At 40.7% G+C, this 19,536-nt stretch overlaps 2 protein-coding genes across 2 annotated transcripts; both read left to right on the top strand.

Annotated features, from left to right (window-relative positions):
- Positions 1-3,510: 3,510 nt before the first annotated feature.
- On the top strand, positions 3,511-6,645 carry LOC134049922 (fatty acid-binding protein, adipocyte). The gene is made up of 4 exons (XM_062502684.1): positions 3,511-3,583; positions 4,799-4,971; positions 5,183-5,284; positions 6,546-6,645. The coding sequence occupies exons 1-4, from the start codon at positions 3,511-3,513 to the stop codon at positions 6,594-6,596; spliced, it is 399 nt and encodes a 132-aa protein (XP_062358668.1). The 3' UTR covers positions 6,597-6,645.
- Positions 6,646-12,790: 6,145 nt separating this feature from the next.
- LOC134049913 (myelin P2 protein-like) lies at positions 12,791-16,717 on the top strand. The gene is made up of 4 exons (XM_062502671.1): positions 12,791-12,984; positions 14,525-14,697; positions 14,961-15,062; positions 16,667-16,717. Exons 1-4 carry the CDS (start codon positions 12,912-12,914, stop codon positions 16,715-16,717), a joined length of 399 nt encoding a protein of 132 aa, XP_062358655.1. The 5' UTR covers positions 12,791-12,911.
- The last annotated feature ends 2,819 nt before the right edge of the window (positions 16,718-19,536 follow it).

Below are 19,536 nucleotides of genomic sequence, written 5' to 3'. Positions count from 1 at the left end.
ATAAACACCCTCTTTTTCACATACTCTGGTAGAAGAGCGTCACTGCTCCTGCAAGCCCAAAAGAGCCAAATGGAGATTACTATTGTGCTTATTTTTGTAAAAAGCAGTTTATCTCAACTATATCTCCACCTTTGCTCTGAATCACAGAGTAAGATTTAACCCATCATTGCTACCTTCCCATCTACTGATTTTCTTTGCTCAGCTGCTGTTTCGCTGTTCCACTTCATAGAGCCACAGAATTCTGTGATCTGTGATCACTTCTGCATATCCTGTGTCAGGAGCTATCCTCAAACGTCACAGCACCCCAAAACCACATTGCAGACAGTGTATCACTGATATTTACAGGCTTGAGCTGCATCAGTTCATATCAGGATTAAGAGATTAATTTTCTTTGTCACCATTTCCTGTACTGGACCCCCACCATCTTCCTTTTCTTGGTTTACCTCTTACCTGCTGTGGCTTCTTCAAAATTTCTGCTTATTTTGAAGAAGGTTTCTACACTTCTGAGGATGCCCTTGTTTTTCATGGTATGAGATCACATCAGTGTCAATAACCACTGGGGCTGTGTAGCCAGATTTCCCAGCTCTTGCTGTCAAGACACTTCTGCAAATGACATGAATCACTTGCTTAAACTTCCAGGCTCAGAAGCCTCACTGATTTCTTCACGACCATTAAAAACTCTGGTCTTTATCAGCAGACTGCATACATTTGCCCCAGAGAGCAGGCATGATTTCTATCAGATGACATCAGTGCCACCATAAGTTTATCTCTTGTTACTGGAAGTCTCTCCTGAGGGAAAGCATACCATTGGTAGGATACTTTCCAAGAGAGAGCCATAAGTGTGCTCCCAGATAGCTGCTTGTTGAAGTAAACATGCAAGTCAACTCACAAGCTGGCTTTCTTCTCACATTTTTGAGTCATCACATTCACAAGGTATCTAGAAATAGCTCAGATTCACTTTAAATAAGTGCAAGTAATTGACTGCCTGGGGAGGCTGCACTTCTCTGCTTCAAATTGATTTGCATGGAAAGGTGTTTATACTCTCCCCAAAAATTCTTCCAATACCACAAGCATTGCAGACAGCTGTTAACACTAAGGCTGATTGCCTCTCCCAGACTGTAGTTTTGAATATAAAAGCCCTATTTCCCCTCCAAACAAACAAGTGCTGGTTGTAGTAAGCTGCACACAGACTAGTTCCCAAAAGGCAAGAAAAGTGAAAACAGGAACTGATTTCATCCACATCACAGCCTTTCTATCTGGGCTACTGCAACAATCCTCAGCCGGTACTTTCAGTTCCCATTATTTAAATGGTGGATTTGAGTTTTCATGTTCCTACCATCTGCTCACACACAATACAGAGTTTCTCAAGCCAGTAATCTGAAGTAAAAATACCTCAAGATAATGACACAAACTTGAAGGACCTCAGAATTTCCATTTAAAGAACACTTGAGCATGTGACACTCTGCAAAGACCAACCAGGAAAGGCACCAGCTGCTTCATAACTAGAATATAGTTTTATTTATTTTGAGATCAGGCCAAAGTCAGTGAATATGCAAAAAATGTTTTAAAAGAATAGGCCAAACCTAATATTAGCTATTCTAGTCCCCATCGACTGACATGTTAAAGGCACGAGGGGGTCACTTATTATACATAAACAAACATGCTCAGCTCTCAGAGCAATCCAGGCTGAGGACACACTGCCTAGGGAGAAGTCCTGCAGAAAAGGTCCTCAGGGTCCTGGTGGACAGTGAGCCGAGACCTAGCAGCAGAAAGGTAAAAAAATCCTGCACTGACTGGTCAGAACTATAGCCAGTAGGCTGGTGGAAGTGATGATGTGATGCCCCTTATCTCAGCAGTCATTAGGGCGTTTCCAGAGTACTGCATCCAGTTTTGAGGTGAGTTCAGCAGAGGACCCATGGGATCCTCAGAGGTGTGGAGCACTTGCCCGGTGAGAAGAGGGTGTGAGACTGAAGTGGTTCATCCCAGCTAAGCTTTGGGAGTGCTTACAAACAGCCCTCAACACCTGTGGGAAAGTGACCAAGGAGTTGGAAGGAGTTGGAACCAGGCAGTGAAGGGGGTGGATGGAAATTGTGAATAAAAGCTGAAAGTAGAGAGGTTCAGAGAGAAGATAAGGAGACCCTTTCCCCCTTGGGACACCTGGGCAGGGGTGTGCGTTGCCTGGGGAAATGTGCTGGCTCCACCCCAGGAGTTTTCTGATCCACAACAGAGCACAGCTCTAAGCAGCCTGATGTGGGCTCAGAGGTGACCCTGCCTGAGTGGAAGGATGCACTGGAGACCTCCACACTTCCCTTCCCTTACAAACACCCCTATGATCTTGCAATCCAATACAAGTAGCTCTTCTATAGCATTGTTACTTACTAAGACAGCAAGTAGAAAAATATGTGGTCCACAATATCGATGCCTAGCAACCATCAGAGTAATTCCTGGAAATCCACTTGAAGAGAATTGCAAGGGCAGGATTATGCACTTATTAGCCACTTTTTGCCATTAGAGTAGCACATTACAGACAAAGGAAGGTCTAAGATCTTGCTTGACTGCTTTCTGACAGTTACTTTTTGGTGAACTGAAGAATGACAGGGCTTAGAGGATCAGTCAAAATGGATTCATTATGTCAGCCCCGTGCCTCAAACTTGCCTTAAACAAATTAATGCCTGAAAAGCACAAACAGAAAAGAAATTAAGTGTCCAGGGACCTTTGGTAGGTCAATACTAGAGCCTAGCTTTATGCCATAACTACTCAAAATGCTAGTCATTGCGACACAGATCTTCTGAAAGCATGGGAGTAAAAGGGAGAGAAATCCTCTGTTTTGTTACTTGTCTTCTCACAGAACCCCATATACATAAAAACATATTACAGTCCTATTGTTAAATTGATTCAGGTGGTCCAAGGACAAGCAGATCCCAATCAAGGAAGCAATTTTATTGTCTTAGCCTTCTATAACCCCAGCATTCTCTCTTTGTGCTCCAAAGCCACTTCTTCCTGTAGTTCTGTATGTCTCCAGAGGAAATTTCTGATTGCAGGGGTGCTGAAAGCGAGCTAAATGTTCCCAATGAGCCTTTTGGATATGAAAGTCTAGGAACTGAGCTGTGTCCATTTGACACAGTGGACTGAAAGAGTAGGGGAGAGAACATTAATTTGTGTGGGTTGAGCTTGAGCCTCCCTTTTTATTCTGAAAGGCAGTTTGATTTAATTATTTGCCTTTAAGGTAGAGTGTTCTTGAATGAAAAAATAAATTAAATAGAAACAGGACAGTGATCTTTGTGCTAGTAAGGGCATATGAATAATAGCACTATGACCCACTGGCAGAGGAGGGGTAGGGGAGGAAGAAAAACACTGGGCACTGGGACTCCCTCTTCATTGGTCATCCCAGAGCATCATGTGGCCACAGCTCCTTTTTAAAGATAAGTACTCTCCTCCTGGAGCTCATAATATTCTCCTGTCCTGCATTTCTCTTTGAACCTGTGGAAGACGTCTTTCTAGCCTGACAAAATGTGCGACCAATTTGTGGGCACCTGGAAGCTCCTTTCTAGCGAAAACTTTGAGGACTATATGAAAGAACTGGGTGAGAATTGTTATTTCAACTTCTTGTATCTGGAGCAGGGAAGGAATGCAAATTTTGAACTTTACTCTTTACTTGTTTTTTCTGGCTATGTTTTTTATTAAGGGGGGCTTAATCCACTATTTTGATCAGATACTGTTAAACTGGAGAATTCATCTGTTTCAATACGTGGTGTTAATTTCCTATAAAGCAGAAAAAGTTTGATTGATGGGAATAATTTCAGGTAAGCCAAGTCTATGCATGCCTTATTAGTAGTGTTATAAATGGAAATAAAACACATCACTGGATTATTTTGTGTTAATTATCTTTTATCCTTGGACATGCAAATTGGTGTGATGCTAGAAAGCAGCAAGTTTCCTTATGTCTGTGAGCAACACACCTAAACAACTTTAAAATGCTACTGGATCGGGACAATTAGTTAATTGCCATGGCTATTATATTGAATGAAACTCTGTAGCTGCCTCCAGTGACTATTAACAAAGACAATTGCACGGATCCATGCAGATACTTGCAAGATTTGAGGTCTAACACTTTTCTCTAAAGGTGTAGACTTCTCGCTTAGAATTGAAATTGGCATTTAAAAGGTTCCAGTATTCTGTTAGTGTGTAGGAAGCGGGGGTAACTTGTATTGATTCAATTAGTACGTGCTAAAAAGCTGGGGGGGAGGTTATTCGCAGTTTAGAACAAGTTATGTGACTTATCCTGACAGCTTTCAACGAGTGAGACTCTTACACTCTTAATCTTTACTCCAGATTTTACTCAGGACATAACCATTGCCAGCTATTTTTTAATCATTTCCTTATATTCAACTTGCCCCCTTGTAAATATAGAAAGCTTGTTTTTTTTCCATGTTTGTTTTTTGCGGCTCAGAAACTGTCATATGTTCCTGCTTTGCATTTGGATTCAATTAGCATACAAGTTACAAAGTTTATTCTGTACAAATCTGTGTGCAAATATCTGGCATTCATATAATCTCAGTCTTCAAAATATTGCTTTTACTATTTTGACAATGACAGGAGAGAGAATTTACTTACATCAACCCACCCAGCTTGGTCTTTAGCAGTACCAAGTGAGATTTTACAAAAGAATCTCTGTAACATAGAATTATTAACACTCAGAAAGCAAGAGGGGAAAAAGGACTGAGGGTTTTTTTCCAACGTATAAGATAAAAAGATTGGGGAAAGATAAAAATTTCATAGTGCCCTATCTTATTTACAGGTGTGGGGTTTGCTACCAGGAAGATGGCTGGTGTGGCTAAGCCTAATGTAACTATCAGCGTCAATGGTGATGTGATAACCATCAAAACAGAAAGTACCTTCAAAAATACAGAGGTTTCTTTCAAGCTGGGTGAAGAGTTTGATGAGACCACAGCAGATGACAGAAAAACAAAGGTGAGTCCTGAAATGGCATTTTCCAAATACTTCTCTCAAAAGGGGTGTGGGAGCAGCAGGCCAGAGCTGTGATTTTGACATCCAGTGCAGAAATGCTGCCTCCACAGGTAATGGGTGCTTTGTACTTAGTGCTGTTTGGACCTGGAGAGTCTTCTCCTGAGACCAGAGCACCCTGATGAAACAGCCACACTTTGTTTTTTTACTTTGGTAGAATGTCATAACTCTAGACAACGGTGTGCTGAACCAGGTGCAGAAGTGGGATGGAAAGGAGACTATCATAAAAAGAAAAGTGGTGGATGGGAACCTGGTGGTGGTAAGTCAATTTTTACTTAATAGCTGAATTCAGTGTGCAGAATCCATGTTTAGCTGATGTAAGACTTGGGATTCAAACCAAGGGAGGGAAAGCATCTGAAAGGGCTTTGTGCACTTGGTGAGAAGTCTCTGATTGGGTCTAGAGTGCAGGTTAAAACTGAAAAGCTGTTAAACTTACAGAATGGTATGGAGGTGCCTGTTCTCCACAGCAAGACATTGTTGGGAAAGTGTGGGAAGAAAAACCCAACACTCCTATCAGGGAAACTTATATGTATCAGAATCCCTAAGCCCTGGACAGTATAGAGGAAGCATTAGCAAAGCCCATATTAAATACATCCACTCTAGGCTGATACAGAATACTCCTGCTCATCTTCAGCAGAGGCTTAGAGCCATCTGTGGGAATCCTGCTATGCATCACCAACAACTGTGTTAATAATAGGATGTTAGGGCAAGGAAACATGTGTCCAAGCTCTGTTGGTTGGTTTTATCTGGTCAGAGATTATTGTACTTGACTTGGTGCCAGTAAGGCCCACCTACAGTCTGGGGCTTCCCAGATCTGCTCTTTAGTTTTAGAAAACACACTTTGAAGAATCTGGGACATGACTAAATCTATGTTCATAAAAAGCTGCTGAGATTCCTACATGCTGCAAAACAATACACATACACAAAATTCCTGAGGAGTTCTACCCTCCCTTAGGGAAAAATAATGTATCCATAAATTCAATATTTAAATGTATTTGGATAGAGACCAGAGGAAAAAAATAGAAATAGTTTTTAATAACAGATTCATTAAGAAAGATTGAACAAAACAGAGTTTGATCTAATTGAAAAATAGATGAGGACAGAGCCCAACATGCAGAGGCTGACACTAGCAGCTGCAAGTCTGAAAGCTCTCTGTGTGGTGTGTGAAGACAACCCACAGCTGCAAAAGGTGAAGGAAAAAAAGGTTAATGCCCAGCTCCAGGGTCCAGTCGACTTCCACAGAAGTCCTAGGAGCCTTCTTTAGAGATTTTAAAGGAAAGATTAGAAATCTCCAGGGGGTCAGTAGAGCAGTTCTTGAAAATTATTTCACTCCTTTACTTTTCAGTCTTTGGTTGCTGAAGCTCTCAAAACTGAGTTCCACTCTTTTAGCAATTGCCTTTAGAGGAGGAGAAATATTTTTTTTTAAACTGGTTCTCAATAGATAGGTAATTCTCTACCTTCTGACTAACAAACATTTATTATGAGTTAAAAGAGCTTATTGAATTACCTTTTCTTTCCAGGAATGCACCATGAATAATGTTTCCTGCAAAAGAACTTATGAAAAAGCATGAAGAAGCCACCTTCACACAGGACTAATGCTTAAAGCTGGAGTAAAACAACTTAACCAAAGGAGAAAAGCCCCACAAATCTGTTTTAAAGAGAACTGTACTTTTTTCAGATATATCCCAAAGCAGTTACGCGCATTTAGTCTAATTTGTTGTGCCTATTCAATAAAATGTTCTGCTTTCTACAATGTGTGCTTATGCTGGAGTTTGTCAGAAAGGGGACTGGGGGCAATGCAGTGTGGGAAGGGGTGCTGTGCAGGAAAGCACCATGTGAGAGCCAGTACCATTCACCCATCTTCCCTGCGGAAAGAGCATCGGAGCCAGTCCAGTCGGTGGCACTTGTGTCCCAGGGGCAGATGGACACCTGACCACAAAAACATCATCTGGTGAGTGCTGCGAATGGGCCACCCCCTGCATGGACTGTGCACAGCCAGGGGAATCATAGGGAATAATGCTTTTCTCAGCTGCAAGCAGAGGTGCGTGTTCCTGGGGCAGGGAGGAGGATGACCTGTGGATGCCCAGTTTTAGCTTCCATATATGAGCAGGGTACCAGGCACCTCCTCTGTGCACAAATGCAGACAGTTTTAAACCTGGAGACCATTTGAAGCAGCTTGATCTTGTCCTTTTCCACCTCAAGAGTGAAATTATATCAGTTAGAGTCTTCGCCTGTGGTTATTTTGCCAGTCTGCCCATCTTGAACATCTCATTTTGTCCTAGATAGGCTAAAAGCCTTGAATTAAAAATCATAGCTTAAAAATACTCAGGTTTACTGAAAGCTTGTACAAGTTTGCTGATGGTACAACCTCCTTTATTACCTACATGCATTTTCTATTAGCTTATTAGGCTTTATCAGTCTTGGGAACATGAGTCTTTCCAGATCCAAAGCCTTTTGGAACCACATGTTTTTCAACTCTGCTTATTTTAACAAGGGCTGCCATCTTCTACTGCCCATAGGCCTGGTCTCCTGCTTCAAAACTTTGCATCTACAGAAGCCATGATTTCTATACCTGGGACAGCTTAAATTGAGAACAAAAAAAAAATAAATTGAGATTTCTAGGGAAAACCTGGACAATAAGTATAACAATGTGTGCCTCAACCATTAAATGGGGAAATTACTGTATCTTGAGTATTTAAGATGTCTGAACCCAATTCCACATATTCCTGACAGTCCCTAAGTCAGCTGTCAGAGGTGAAGCTGCTGAGCCCCTACTGCTAGCAGCAAACACCTCTCATACATTTGAACTTTCCTCTGTATAACTCAGGTTGTTCCCAAGTTTTTGCACTATTTATACAACCGGATAGGGAAATGGAAGTACTTTTACATTGTACATGAGCTGAGGAGTTATTTAAAAGCGCTGCCAAAGACTCAGTAAATTCTGCTGAAAATGTTGAAATAACCATGAACAAACAACTTCTGTGTTTCAACCTTGGCTTCATTGCTTGTGAAATCTCACCAATTTAGTGAACAGCAGTTGCATATGGGATGGAAGAATGCTTCGGGGTTCTCCGTACGTACAGAACTAAATCTGCTTAGCACTTAACAAAACCAAAGTTATTTATGAAACTTAGGATGCAACTACAGTTTAGTGATAAAAAATCTACATGAGAGTGATGGTTGTAAGAAGAGACACTGACTTAAATAAACTACATATAGACATTAAATATCAGCCCATAGTATTCTATCATCCACAGATTTGGAAATACTCTGTCAGAGGTAAAATTTACAGTATTTTGATATTCATATAGCAGATTTTATTTTCCAGAAATCTTACATTCTGAATGCAGCCAGCAGTTACAATTGTAACATTCAGAGCCTAATATCTCAGCAAAGGGTAATGTCTTCTAAAAGCATCACCATTTATTTTGGTACCTGGTGGATGACTTTGTGAATGAATCAAGACACTTAAAACTTAAATTTTTGGAAAATTCAATAAAGCGACATTCTGTCTATAAACCTGAACAGTGACAGCACCATGAGGAAGTAGTAGTCATACTTTTCTTAGAATATGAAGATGTTTGGAATTTATTCTCTGAAGGACAGAATTTATTGTCCAAAAACGGCAGCAGTCTAGTGACTGCTTCACTAAACGGAGGTGATTCCTCTCTGTCAAGAAGAGGTGTGTGCTCTCAGACCCAGCTAGAGGTAGGAGCACACATTTCAAAGGCCAAAAGTCAGAACAGTGTCTTGTCCTTACCTGCAGAGCAGCACAGGTCTCCCTGTCTCTTCTGTCATGATGAACTATTGTCCAAAAGTCAGTAAGCCCCCAACAGCATTCCTTTCTGGCAAAGAAGGGTCTTACTAAACCCCTACAAACCCATGGGCAGCACACTTATTGCAGCAGGCACCTTGAGTGCTGAGAGGAGGAGACCTCTGCCCCTCACCATATTCACTCATTACTCCTTTACAGGTTCCTTGGAGGACAAAAGGGAAAGGCAACTCACACCCGGTGATTTTTGGCAGTTCAGCAGAAAGATGAAGAAAGGCTTATTCTGAGCATTGACGTATCAGTTGTTTTTTTCTTTTAACTATTTATTTCCACTAGAAAGAACTTGAAGGACTTTTGTGTCCTGGCCAGTCATGCCCTGTGTGTGCAGTGCAGTCTGGACTTGTTCTCCCAGCCCAGCTGTCCTGGTCTGGTCCTGTAGGATGTCCCAGCTAAGATAAAAAGAAGCTATTTACACCCTCCAATGTAGCTATTGGGAAAAGGAAGGCTTCTGGCCTCACGTTCAGGGTTGATCATTCAGCTTCATAGAGTCAATGCTTAAACATCCTTGGTGACCTCACAGAGGTCCCTCTTTGACCTCTGTTCTCCCATTCTATTTCTCTTTTCTTCACTGCTCCCCTGAGAATCTATTTAGACTTTTTTTGACCTTGAATTTGTTTCCTTTAAAGAAATCCACATAAATTTACTTTCTGTATTTCTTTAAATGGTATCTTTATTTCTAAATACTCTCTGAATTTTCAGTTCTCTATTTCTATCAAGTTTTACCTTTATCTCTTGTGCTTCTTCACAGTCTCCAAGCTCAAAGTTTTAAATCCTATTTTACATCAACCATAAGCAAAATAAGGGAGTCAAGGCTCTCCCTTATCATATGTACTCACAGTCCTAGACCTTTTTCCCCTTTAAACTCCAAGAAAAGATTGGTTTCCACAATTATTTCTACTGATATATAATTCCCTGCTGTTGTTCTTTCTAAATTGTAAGTCCTTTAAATGAAAGTACTGATTTTTCTTAGTGACAAAGAGATAGATGGTAGCAATGTCAACATTGTTTGAGACCGTTTAAGATGGGTTTTGTCTGAATAAATAATTCTCTGTTACTTTTGTTCTTAAGGTTACTGGTACTGCACTGTAGCTGTTCTATTCTGACTAATTTTCTCTTCTTGAATTTCTTTGGGCCTGATTTTAGAACATCCAAATCATCTTTTATTTCCCAAAGGCACCAGCCTTGTCTTCTTAAAGTGTCTTTATGTGGATAAGAAAATTAAATAAAAGAACAAAGAACGCTTGAGGAGCAACGGTAGAATATTTTAATGTTATTTCTTGAGCAATAATGGGTAGTTTCATTTAGAAGTCGTTTTCTCATTTCCAGAGATGGGATTAAAGAACTAGCTGTTCTTTATAGAAAATGTGATCTCATGTATCTCTGATTTAGAAGAGTTTTTTGTGGACAACACCTTCAAAGACTGACATTTACTTACTTATTACAGATACAGCATCTGCTTCCTGCTGTGGGGGAGAGAGTTCTTTGCCTTGTTTATATTTTTAATCACTCCAGACTTTTGCTCCCTGCATGAACTGTCATTAGCCCTGTGCAGCAAGGGAAACTCTGTTCAGCTTCCCCTGCTGATGTTTTCTTTGAGGGGTTTAAAAACATTTTGTATATGCCACCAAAATATATGACTGAAGACCTCCTTATTTCCCACAACCACCATATAAACCAATGATTTCACTAATCAGACTCTATTATTTACCTGTTCCAATGTGTTCCCCTTCCTCCTTATGACAGCTTTCAAGTCAGGACCCAGACCTCCCCCTCCTTGGCAAACCACCATTTCCATCTCATTCTTTCAACTCTAAACACAAGAAATTTGGTCCCACAACCTATAACCCCAGTGTTTCTGCCCTGAAAATGTAGATCTGAAGAGTCTTTAAAGGCTGTCATAACCCAGAAATTAGAGTCTACAAAAAAAAAATGCAAACAGGTAACTATTTTTCACCCAAGTTGGAAAGAAGCCTCTAATCTTTTCATGTACCAAGCAAAAATTTTCTCCAGGAATATGGTTTAGGAAGGGAAAGGACAGAATTACATCTGATGTGGTCTTACCCTAGATTCAGGTAGTTTGAGGTGTCTTATAACACTTAGAATTCCTGCCTGTCACATACACATGTGGTTTATTGATTTGTTCTTTGTGTCTGCTTTTTACTAACCATTAGACTATAGTTCTAAATGTGGACATAAAAAAAAAAACAAACCAAAAAAACAAAAAACAAAACCAAACCATTTAAAATGCTGGAAACTCTAATCTTTCAATTTTGGCTTGGTAGAAAATGTTCTGGGGGTCCTGGTACACACCAAGCTGAATATGTACCAGGAAACATGCATTGGCAGCAAAGGGTGAGTGATGTCCTGGGCTGCATTAAGAATGTTGGATGTTGAAGGAGATTAGCCTTCCCTTCTATTCATCACTGAGCAGGCCACAGGTGGAATGCTGGCTCCAGTTCAGGGCTCCCTAGTATAAGCAATACATGGACCCAAGGAGGTTGTAGCACCTCTTCATGGAAACAGAGAAACCTGAGGAAAACTGGCAATAGTAGGACAGATTTGAATGCAAAGCCTTTTATGATTGTGCTGGCTTAAATCTCCCCTTTACCCTATGGCAGACCAACTATCCATGTGCAGAAAGACAAAAAGAGGACAGAATATGTCCCCCTCTCAAGTCAGCAAAACTTCTTGACTCTCACCAAGTGACTTTGAACTAAGAATAACCACTTTAATGACTCAGCCTCTTTTCTTGCCATCCAGCTGTCAAGCACAAGAGCTGATCTCCACTGACGCACTGGTCTTCTGAATATGCCCAGCTGTAAAAGGGAGTTGGCAAATATTGTCTGCTTCTTCTTTTTGTGATCCTGTCTGGGATATGTGCAGGGAAGAACCCTCTGCTTGGGATCATTTCTCTCATGCAAAGTGAGAGAGCCGTATAACTCAGTTCTGCCTTTAAATGATAAAAAATACAGACCTTTTCCAGGATGGATCATGAAAGTAAAAAAAAAACAACAAACTACTTTGTACATCATCTTCTTGACAGTTCCTTCACACAATCCACATGGCTTTGATTTTTCTCACTAGCACAGAGGTGACAATAGTGGTAACACCCTACAGCTTCCTGACGAGGGGAAGTAGAGGGGAAGGTGATGATCTCTTCTCCCTGGTATCCAGGGATAAGATGAGAGTGAATGATAGAAATCTGTGTCAAGGGAGGTTCAGATTTGTCATTAGGAAGCAATTCTTTAGTGAGAGAGTGGTCATACACTGAAACAGGCTCCCTAGAGAGGTGGTCAAAGCCCCAGGCCTGTCAGTGTTTAAGAGGTGTTGGGACAATGGCTTAACAACATGCTGTAACTTTTGGATAGCCCTGGATTGGTCAGGCATCAAGGGCTCCAACAATAGTTGTTATAGATTTCTGTTCTATATGTCGACAACAAGAGAATGACATTGGGAGGACAGCTGGAGCTGGGTTTTGCAGGGAGGCAGTGCTCCTGCACTTGTCTGTGTGCTGCTGACACTCCATTGCAGTGTGCCCTGATCGCTCTGTGGGTGCAGTGGCAACGTCCCATCCCTGACTCCATCCCTGACCCCATCCCCATCCCCGTCCCTGTCCCCATCCCCATCCCCATTCCCAACCCCATCCCCATCCCCATCCCCGTCCCCATCCTCATCCCCATCCCCATCCCCGTCCCCATCCCCATCCCCATCCCCATCCCCATCCCCATCCCCGTCCCCATCCCCATCCCTGTCCCCATCTCCATCCCCATCCCCATCCCCACGTGCCCCTCATGCCCTGCTGCATTCAGTGAAGGGAGCCAAGGCAGCGTCACCCAGAGCCTTGGTACTGGCACGGCTGCCTTGGACAAGGTGCACATTGTCTCGCCCTGGTGCTGCCTCCCTTATTGGCCAACCCCCACTGCCACGGGGACCGAACCTTTTTAAAGGGAGACCACTACATCCCAGTTGGGCACACGATCTCTCTGACTGCCACCAGGAGCTGTTGGGGCCACTGCCTCTCTCTGCAGGACCAGCGCCTCACAAAGCCTGTACGATGTGTAACCGATTTGTGGGAACCTGGAAACTCGTCTCCAGTGAAAATTTTGATGATTATATGAAAGAATTGGGTGAGATATGTTCTGGGTTTGTTTTTTGGTGGTTTTTTGGTTTTCTTTTTTTTTTTTTTTTTTGTTAGCAAGTTTCATTTGGGAAGGTTCTGCTCATGGATGGTACCTTCTTTCTGGACAAAAAAGGCACTTAATTACTCTTCTAGCATAATTTAATTTCTTCTCTTTAGCATCTAAATTGAAAAACATAGGTGATGAATTACTATTATAAATTTACTTCCGTGTAACCGGTATAAACTGATCTAATATGTTTTTCTGTCACAAGAGTAATCTATGGAGATACAGATTTTTTTATGTTTCCTCTTGATTGCACTATTAAACTTGTGACTTATGGTAATTTACAATATATAATGGAGCTGATGTCTCATGACACTGTAGTTTCAGATATCTAAATGCTATGAATGAACCTATCTGTTACTGAAGAATGCCAGGAATGTAACAAATTAAGCATTGTTTTTCATTTTAATGCTGGCTTCATTCCTATATGCCAAGTGCATAAGCAGTCAGCTACTGCATTGTTTTTGCTATATAAATGATTCACTGATTCCCTTTACTTGAAATGTTAGACAGAATAACAAAAAAAATGCAGTTAATTAATTAGCCAGGTTGAATTTGGGAGGAAAGTCCAGCTGCAGATATTTTTCTGAACATCTAAACGGAATTGCTTAATATGGAATAATTACTGCAAATAGTTTTATACTTTGCAGATAACTTTATACCCTTCTTTACAGATCTTTTCATCTGAGCATGGCATAGCATTAACAAAGGCAATAACTGCAGCTATCCCTTTTTGTGCTTTTATGAAGCAGCAATACATCACCAGTGGCTTAATTCCTACTTGCCCCAAGCCTCACAGCCTGTAGACAATGAACTGGACTGGAAAGGACTAGGCAATACAAAAGACATTTGGGATGGGATTTTGCTAGAAGCTCTTTGCAGATCCCAGCCCTTTTACCTCAACATTTTTTGTATTTCATACTTGTACTTTTCACAGAGGTTTAGATGCAGGGATCCTTAAGGGATATTAATAACAACTTAGGAATTATCCAGTCTTTAGTATGTATTAATGAACAAGCACCAGCATATTGGCAATTCAGTGCCCAGCTTCTTCATTGCAGCTATTAACAAAGGTACAAATTCTCAGATTTGTCAAGGATTTTTTAAAAGGATTTTTGCAAATCTTTATGAGAACCAGACTCTTCCTCTGAAATTTTCTACTTATTCCATCTATATGAAATTAATGCTGATTTGTAACCAGCCATGTTTCCTCTTAGCTAAATGTGCACAGCTCTATAATTGTGTATATCTTTACTTCTGGCTGAAGGTGCACTTTTATCAGCTAGGGCTGCCTCAGCCCCTGAATGCTGAGGTTCCCATTTCTACCTCTGTCTCAGTAGAGTCTCATCTAAGGAATTATTGTTTCATCTAAATCAGGCTTTGAAGTATTCAAGAAAAAGCTCTTCCTTATTCTTCAACTGAAGAATCATGAGAGGACAGTGAGTTTCTTGTTTCTAGAGTGTAATGATTGTTTTGTTTCTAGGAGTGGGCTTAGCTACCCGGAAACTAGGTGGCCTGTCAAGGCCTGATGTGATCATCAGTATGAAAGGGGACATAGTGACCATCAGAACTGAAAGCACCTTCAAAAATACCACCATCTCTTTCAAACTGGGCCAGCAGTTTGATGAAACAACAGCAGATGACCGGAAAGTCAAGGTAAGGGGAGTCATGATCTCTGAGTGGTCTGAACATCTCCTAGAAGAACACCAGGGGAAATTCTGCCTTACTCCCTTAGTGCATCTTGAGTCTTCCATACTATTGAAATAATGTACTGAAAGAAGAAACAGTATAGTGCTGAATATAATGTTATTGAGCATGTCATTATCCCAGAACACATTCTTGCTGAATGTAAAGGGAATTGCTACTCTAAACTGCAAAGCTCAGCCTGCAGTTTGAAACTCTTCTCTTGGAATTTGCAGAGTGTTGTAACCTTGGAGAAAGGGTCATTGGTGCAAGTGCAGAAGTGGAACGGCAAAGAGACCACGATAAAGAGAAGACTTGTTGATGGGAAGATGGTGGTGGTAAGTTCACGTTCCTTGTACGCTGCTAAAGGTCAGAAGGATACAGCTTTCAGTACCGTTCTGTCTAAACAGGCTATCAATTTTGGCTTACTCTTCGAACAATGAGACAAATTAAAGGAGAGAAAAAGGGAACCAAGCTTAGAAAACAGCTGAAAGAAAATAAATGTTGTTGCATACAGCAACTTACTTTTAAAGTGACTATGTTGGCAGAGCTGCCATAAATTGACAGCATACTTATTTGTCTCAACATTATGGTTCTTAAAAGGAAAAAGGTTTTGAAATAACAGAAACCTGTGAAATGGAAATGAAAGCATACAAGCAGGGTGCTGCTGTCCCTGAAAGAGGTCTTTCCTTTTCCTTATCTTGGCCAAGCCAGGGAGATAAAACTTTAAGGGCCCCAGTTGTAAGGGTCACTATTAAAATTAAGATTTCATTTTGTTCACTAAAGTACTAAGTATTTGAGTCAAACTAATTTTGACAACTTGTTTGAAGTCAGCAGCATTACACTTTTACATGTTAGCTTATTCTGACTGTCTTTTGTTTCAAGTTCTCATACATAGAATCATAGAATGGTTTGGGTTGAAAGGAACCTTAGAGATCATCTAGTTCCAACCCACTGTCTTGAACAAGGACACCTTCCACTAGACCAGGTTACCCAAAGTCCCACCCAGTCTGGCCTTGAACATTTCCAGGGATGGGGCATCCACAACTTCTCTGGACAACCTGTTCCAGTGCCTCACCACCTTCACAGGAAAGAATTTCTTCCTAATATCTAATCCAAACCTCCCTTTTCTCAGTTTAAAGTCATTTCCCCTTGTCCTGCCACTACACACTCCTGTAAAAAGTCCATCTCCAGCTCTCTTGAAACTTCCCTCTGTGTAGGAAGGTTGCTTTGTTTTTGCATCTCCTCATGGCTGCATTTCTGAATAAGATTTTCTAACTATTAAACCCTTTTCATAAAGCAGAGAGGTAAGGTGCCTCTTCTGTTGGCATCCTGCTGTCTGCCCCTTGCCTCATACAGGGTTGTGGAGGACTCCATCTTTTGCAGACCAAGGAAATATTTTTTTAACATCCTGTCGCCTTTGTCGCGTGCATCCTGTAGCTGTGAGTCATCTGCAACCACTGAAGGCCACTGGGGTGAGAGGGTCAAGAGAAATATTTTACGACTCAGAAGAGCAAAGTTTTTTAGGCCAGAAGTCTGACCTTTGAAATAGCCAGGCTACTTCTGCTTCTACACAAAAAAAACCCCTTACTACTTTGAAAATTTGAAAGTGTTTGTGGGCCATGATATAAAAACTATGTGGAGCTAATATTTCTGACAAGCCAGAAATAATACCAAGGAAAGTAAATTTGTCTGTGGAAGATGAGCTTAATTTTGCAATCTTTTTGCCTTTAAATGCCACTTAATGAAGTTTAAAGCTGTTAAAATAGAAACAACTCTATTTGCAATATAAAAATAGCTTTGCTGTTTGCTCTAAAAGTTCTGCAAATTTATAGCCATGTAAAACATGACATCTGGATTTCCACTGATTTCAGATGTTACTGCAGCAGACACAACTGCTGTCAGCAAAAGGTTTATATTAATATTTTCCTTTATGCCTTAGGAATGTGCCATGAAAGGGGTTGTCTGCACTAGAGTTTATGAAAGAGTGTGAAGAAGTTCCCTCTCTGCACTGGACTGGAACTGGGTCTAAAACCTCGGCTTAGTTCTGTGACCAAAGCCTCATGCACCATGCTTCTTTATTTTATTTCCTTTTATTGGGAAAATGACTACACTATAATTTGATATTTCAGAGCCATAATGCAACTAATCCAAAATATTGTTGTGATCCAATAAAAGCTTCTCAACACAGAAAATACAGTGTTTGGTTCCACATGAATGATTTCTGTTTACTTTTTTGACTGGCACTATCTTTTCTGTTGATAGTATCTGTACAAAAGGTCAGACTATTTCTGAGTAAAATGGCGAAACATGAGTAATCCATATCTGAGAGAGGGCTAACACTTCATCTTTGGTATGTGAAAAAAATATAATCTCCTGGACTCAACATTCTTTTCCTGCAAAAGATTTTATTGCTGAATCGCTCCTATAGGGAAAATTATCTTCACCACCATAATTTTGTACATTCAGTATGATATATCATTGTAGTCTTATAGTTTTATATATTAGAACATAATTGATTTACACTCATCCCAAAAAGCTTATACTTCTTTTAGTACCAGGATTTATATATTGGCATTTATTTGGAAGAAAAAAGATACTGGATGGGAAAAAATTTGGAATATATTCCATATTTGTCTGAAAAAAGAGCAGATAAACCTGTGAAACACAGTGTGGCGCAGGTGTGAATGAACTCCAGAAGTCTCAAGGCTAGAGAGTCTTAAGGATTCATTTTAAAAGTACTCAGCAATCAAGCCTACTTCTAGAACAGTATTTAAGTGTAATACACTTAATATTTAGCACACAGAGGAGTTGCATTGGGTAGAGTTTGCTGTCAAGTCTAACTGAGTAGCTAAAGTGTTCATTCCTTCCACTGCACTTACTCTGCTTTTATCTAAGGAAAGAAACAGAAAAAAGCAATCCTAAACTGCCAGAAATCTGTTTAACCAAAAAACATCGTGGCAGGTTATTAATATGTGCCTCTACTGGCCAGTGCTCAGTATCACTGCCAGATTCACACTAATCATGTTATTTCATCCTGTGTTGTTGCCTCCGTGCCATCACACAGAGCTCCTGCCTCCTCTGTGGGGTTAAGGCAACTGTGAGAGCTCACGTGTTTGTTTTGGCTCACTAGGAACAGCAGAGCTAATTCGAACCTTTGCCTACTGGTTTTACAGACAAGAACACAAATCCTCAAGGTTCAGACAGATCCTGAACGTCAGAATCTAAACTGGTGTAGACAAGAGTAGAGTGAAGAGGTGAATATCATATGCAAATGGAAGGTATAAAGGTCACATTTCTTCTCTACCCACCACTGGTAAAGCCAGACTCTGGGCCCGGCTTTGGATACATTTTTATGCAGATGCAGTCCAACTGCAGGCTGCTGCCAGAAGGCACACAGGATGAATCCTAGAAAATGCAAACAGTGAGAGAAAGATGTGAGATATCTGGGTAGCAGTTTTAAAGTAAAATTTATCCTGGTCTCTAACTTAGATGAAGGGACTAATGTCCCACCTTTACCCTTACCATTGAAACTCACCTCTGTGAGTGTCAGAGTTTTTGTGACCCCAAGTCCTCAGTGACTGTATCAAGGAATGGAGGCAGAATGATGCCTCTTGTATCATCTTTTGCAAACAGAATGTAATCAGGTATTTTGAGTGACGATGTCCTACCAGGCTTCCATAAGAACAGTCATGCAGTGTGAACTCTCATTATACATGGCCCTCCAGATTATTCTCCTAGTCTCTTAACAGAGAGCCAAAGAGACGTTTCTCAGCGCTCAGAATCTGCCTGAAATGGACTTGTGAATCAGGATTTTTCCTCTGCAGTTTCTTTATTCCCTTCCCCTGCAGTACAACACACTCCCAAGTGTGGCTGCTGGAGCCGCTCACCCCAGCCTGGCACTTGGAATCTAGAACTTATCCAGAGCCTTTTAAGCTCAGCTCACCTCCCACCCCTGAGTCACAGGCAAGGGAGAAGATACTGCTGCAAACAAGCTCTGTATTGCCTTGGCTTTTCCTGATGCAACCTGTAAATTCTTCTTAAGTTAAATGTAAAATCTCCTCTCCAATACAGTATTCGTTTTCAGCTTTTTATTTCCTTAGCAAAGGAAGTAAACATTTACTTCACTACAAACTATAGTTTTTCCGGGTCTGGAAACAGTAACAGAATAAAAAACAAAGGACTGCTCACCTACTCTTCCTTTATTAATTTACTGTTATATCCACTTCTGTGATATAACTCTCTCTTCCTCTTCTAAAGAAAATTTTAGTTGCATTTATTTTTCCAGAGATTTGGAATTAAAATTATGATAGCTTTGGGGTTTTAAGTTCCTAACTAAATTAAGCTAGTATTTGGCACTTTCACTCTATACAGAGGTCACTTGAAAATGTCATGAGAGCTGGAGACTTTCCAAAACAGGATAAGTGCAGCAGCACTGATAGTGTTGAAGGCAAAAACAATAGGGCAGGTGGTACAAATCAGCATAGAAATGGAGCATTTTGGGCTACTGCTGTCTGTAAAGCAGTCCTTGGGTTCTCCAGGAGAATTTAGGGGGAATATGAATTTTTTAGTCTCAAGATCTTCTTGATGTCTTACCGCAAATTAGTTTTTCTGCTTTCTTAAACTTTTTATACAGGCCATATACTTCAGGAATGAACATCTAGGGTGAGGTACAATGTCTGTGTCTTGAACTGTATTTTCACATTGACAAACAAGTCCATTTGCTATTTTCCTAGCCTGTGTATGGACTTAGCCCAGAAATATTGGCAGTCTGATGCTGGTGTATAAATAGCATTATTTAAAGCAATCAGC

Source organism: Cinclus cinclus, chromosome 1 (assembly GCF_963662255.1).
Source record: "Cinclus cinclus chromosome 1, bCinCin1.1, whole genome shotgun sequence".
In the NCBI taxonomy this organism is placed as follows: domain Eukaryota; kingdom Metazoa; phylum Chordata; class Aves; order Passeriformes; family Cinclidae; genus Cinclus; species Cinclus cinclus.
Note: the sequence above shows the minus strand (reverse complement) of the source record. Positions and strands in the feature narration are given on the sequence as shown.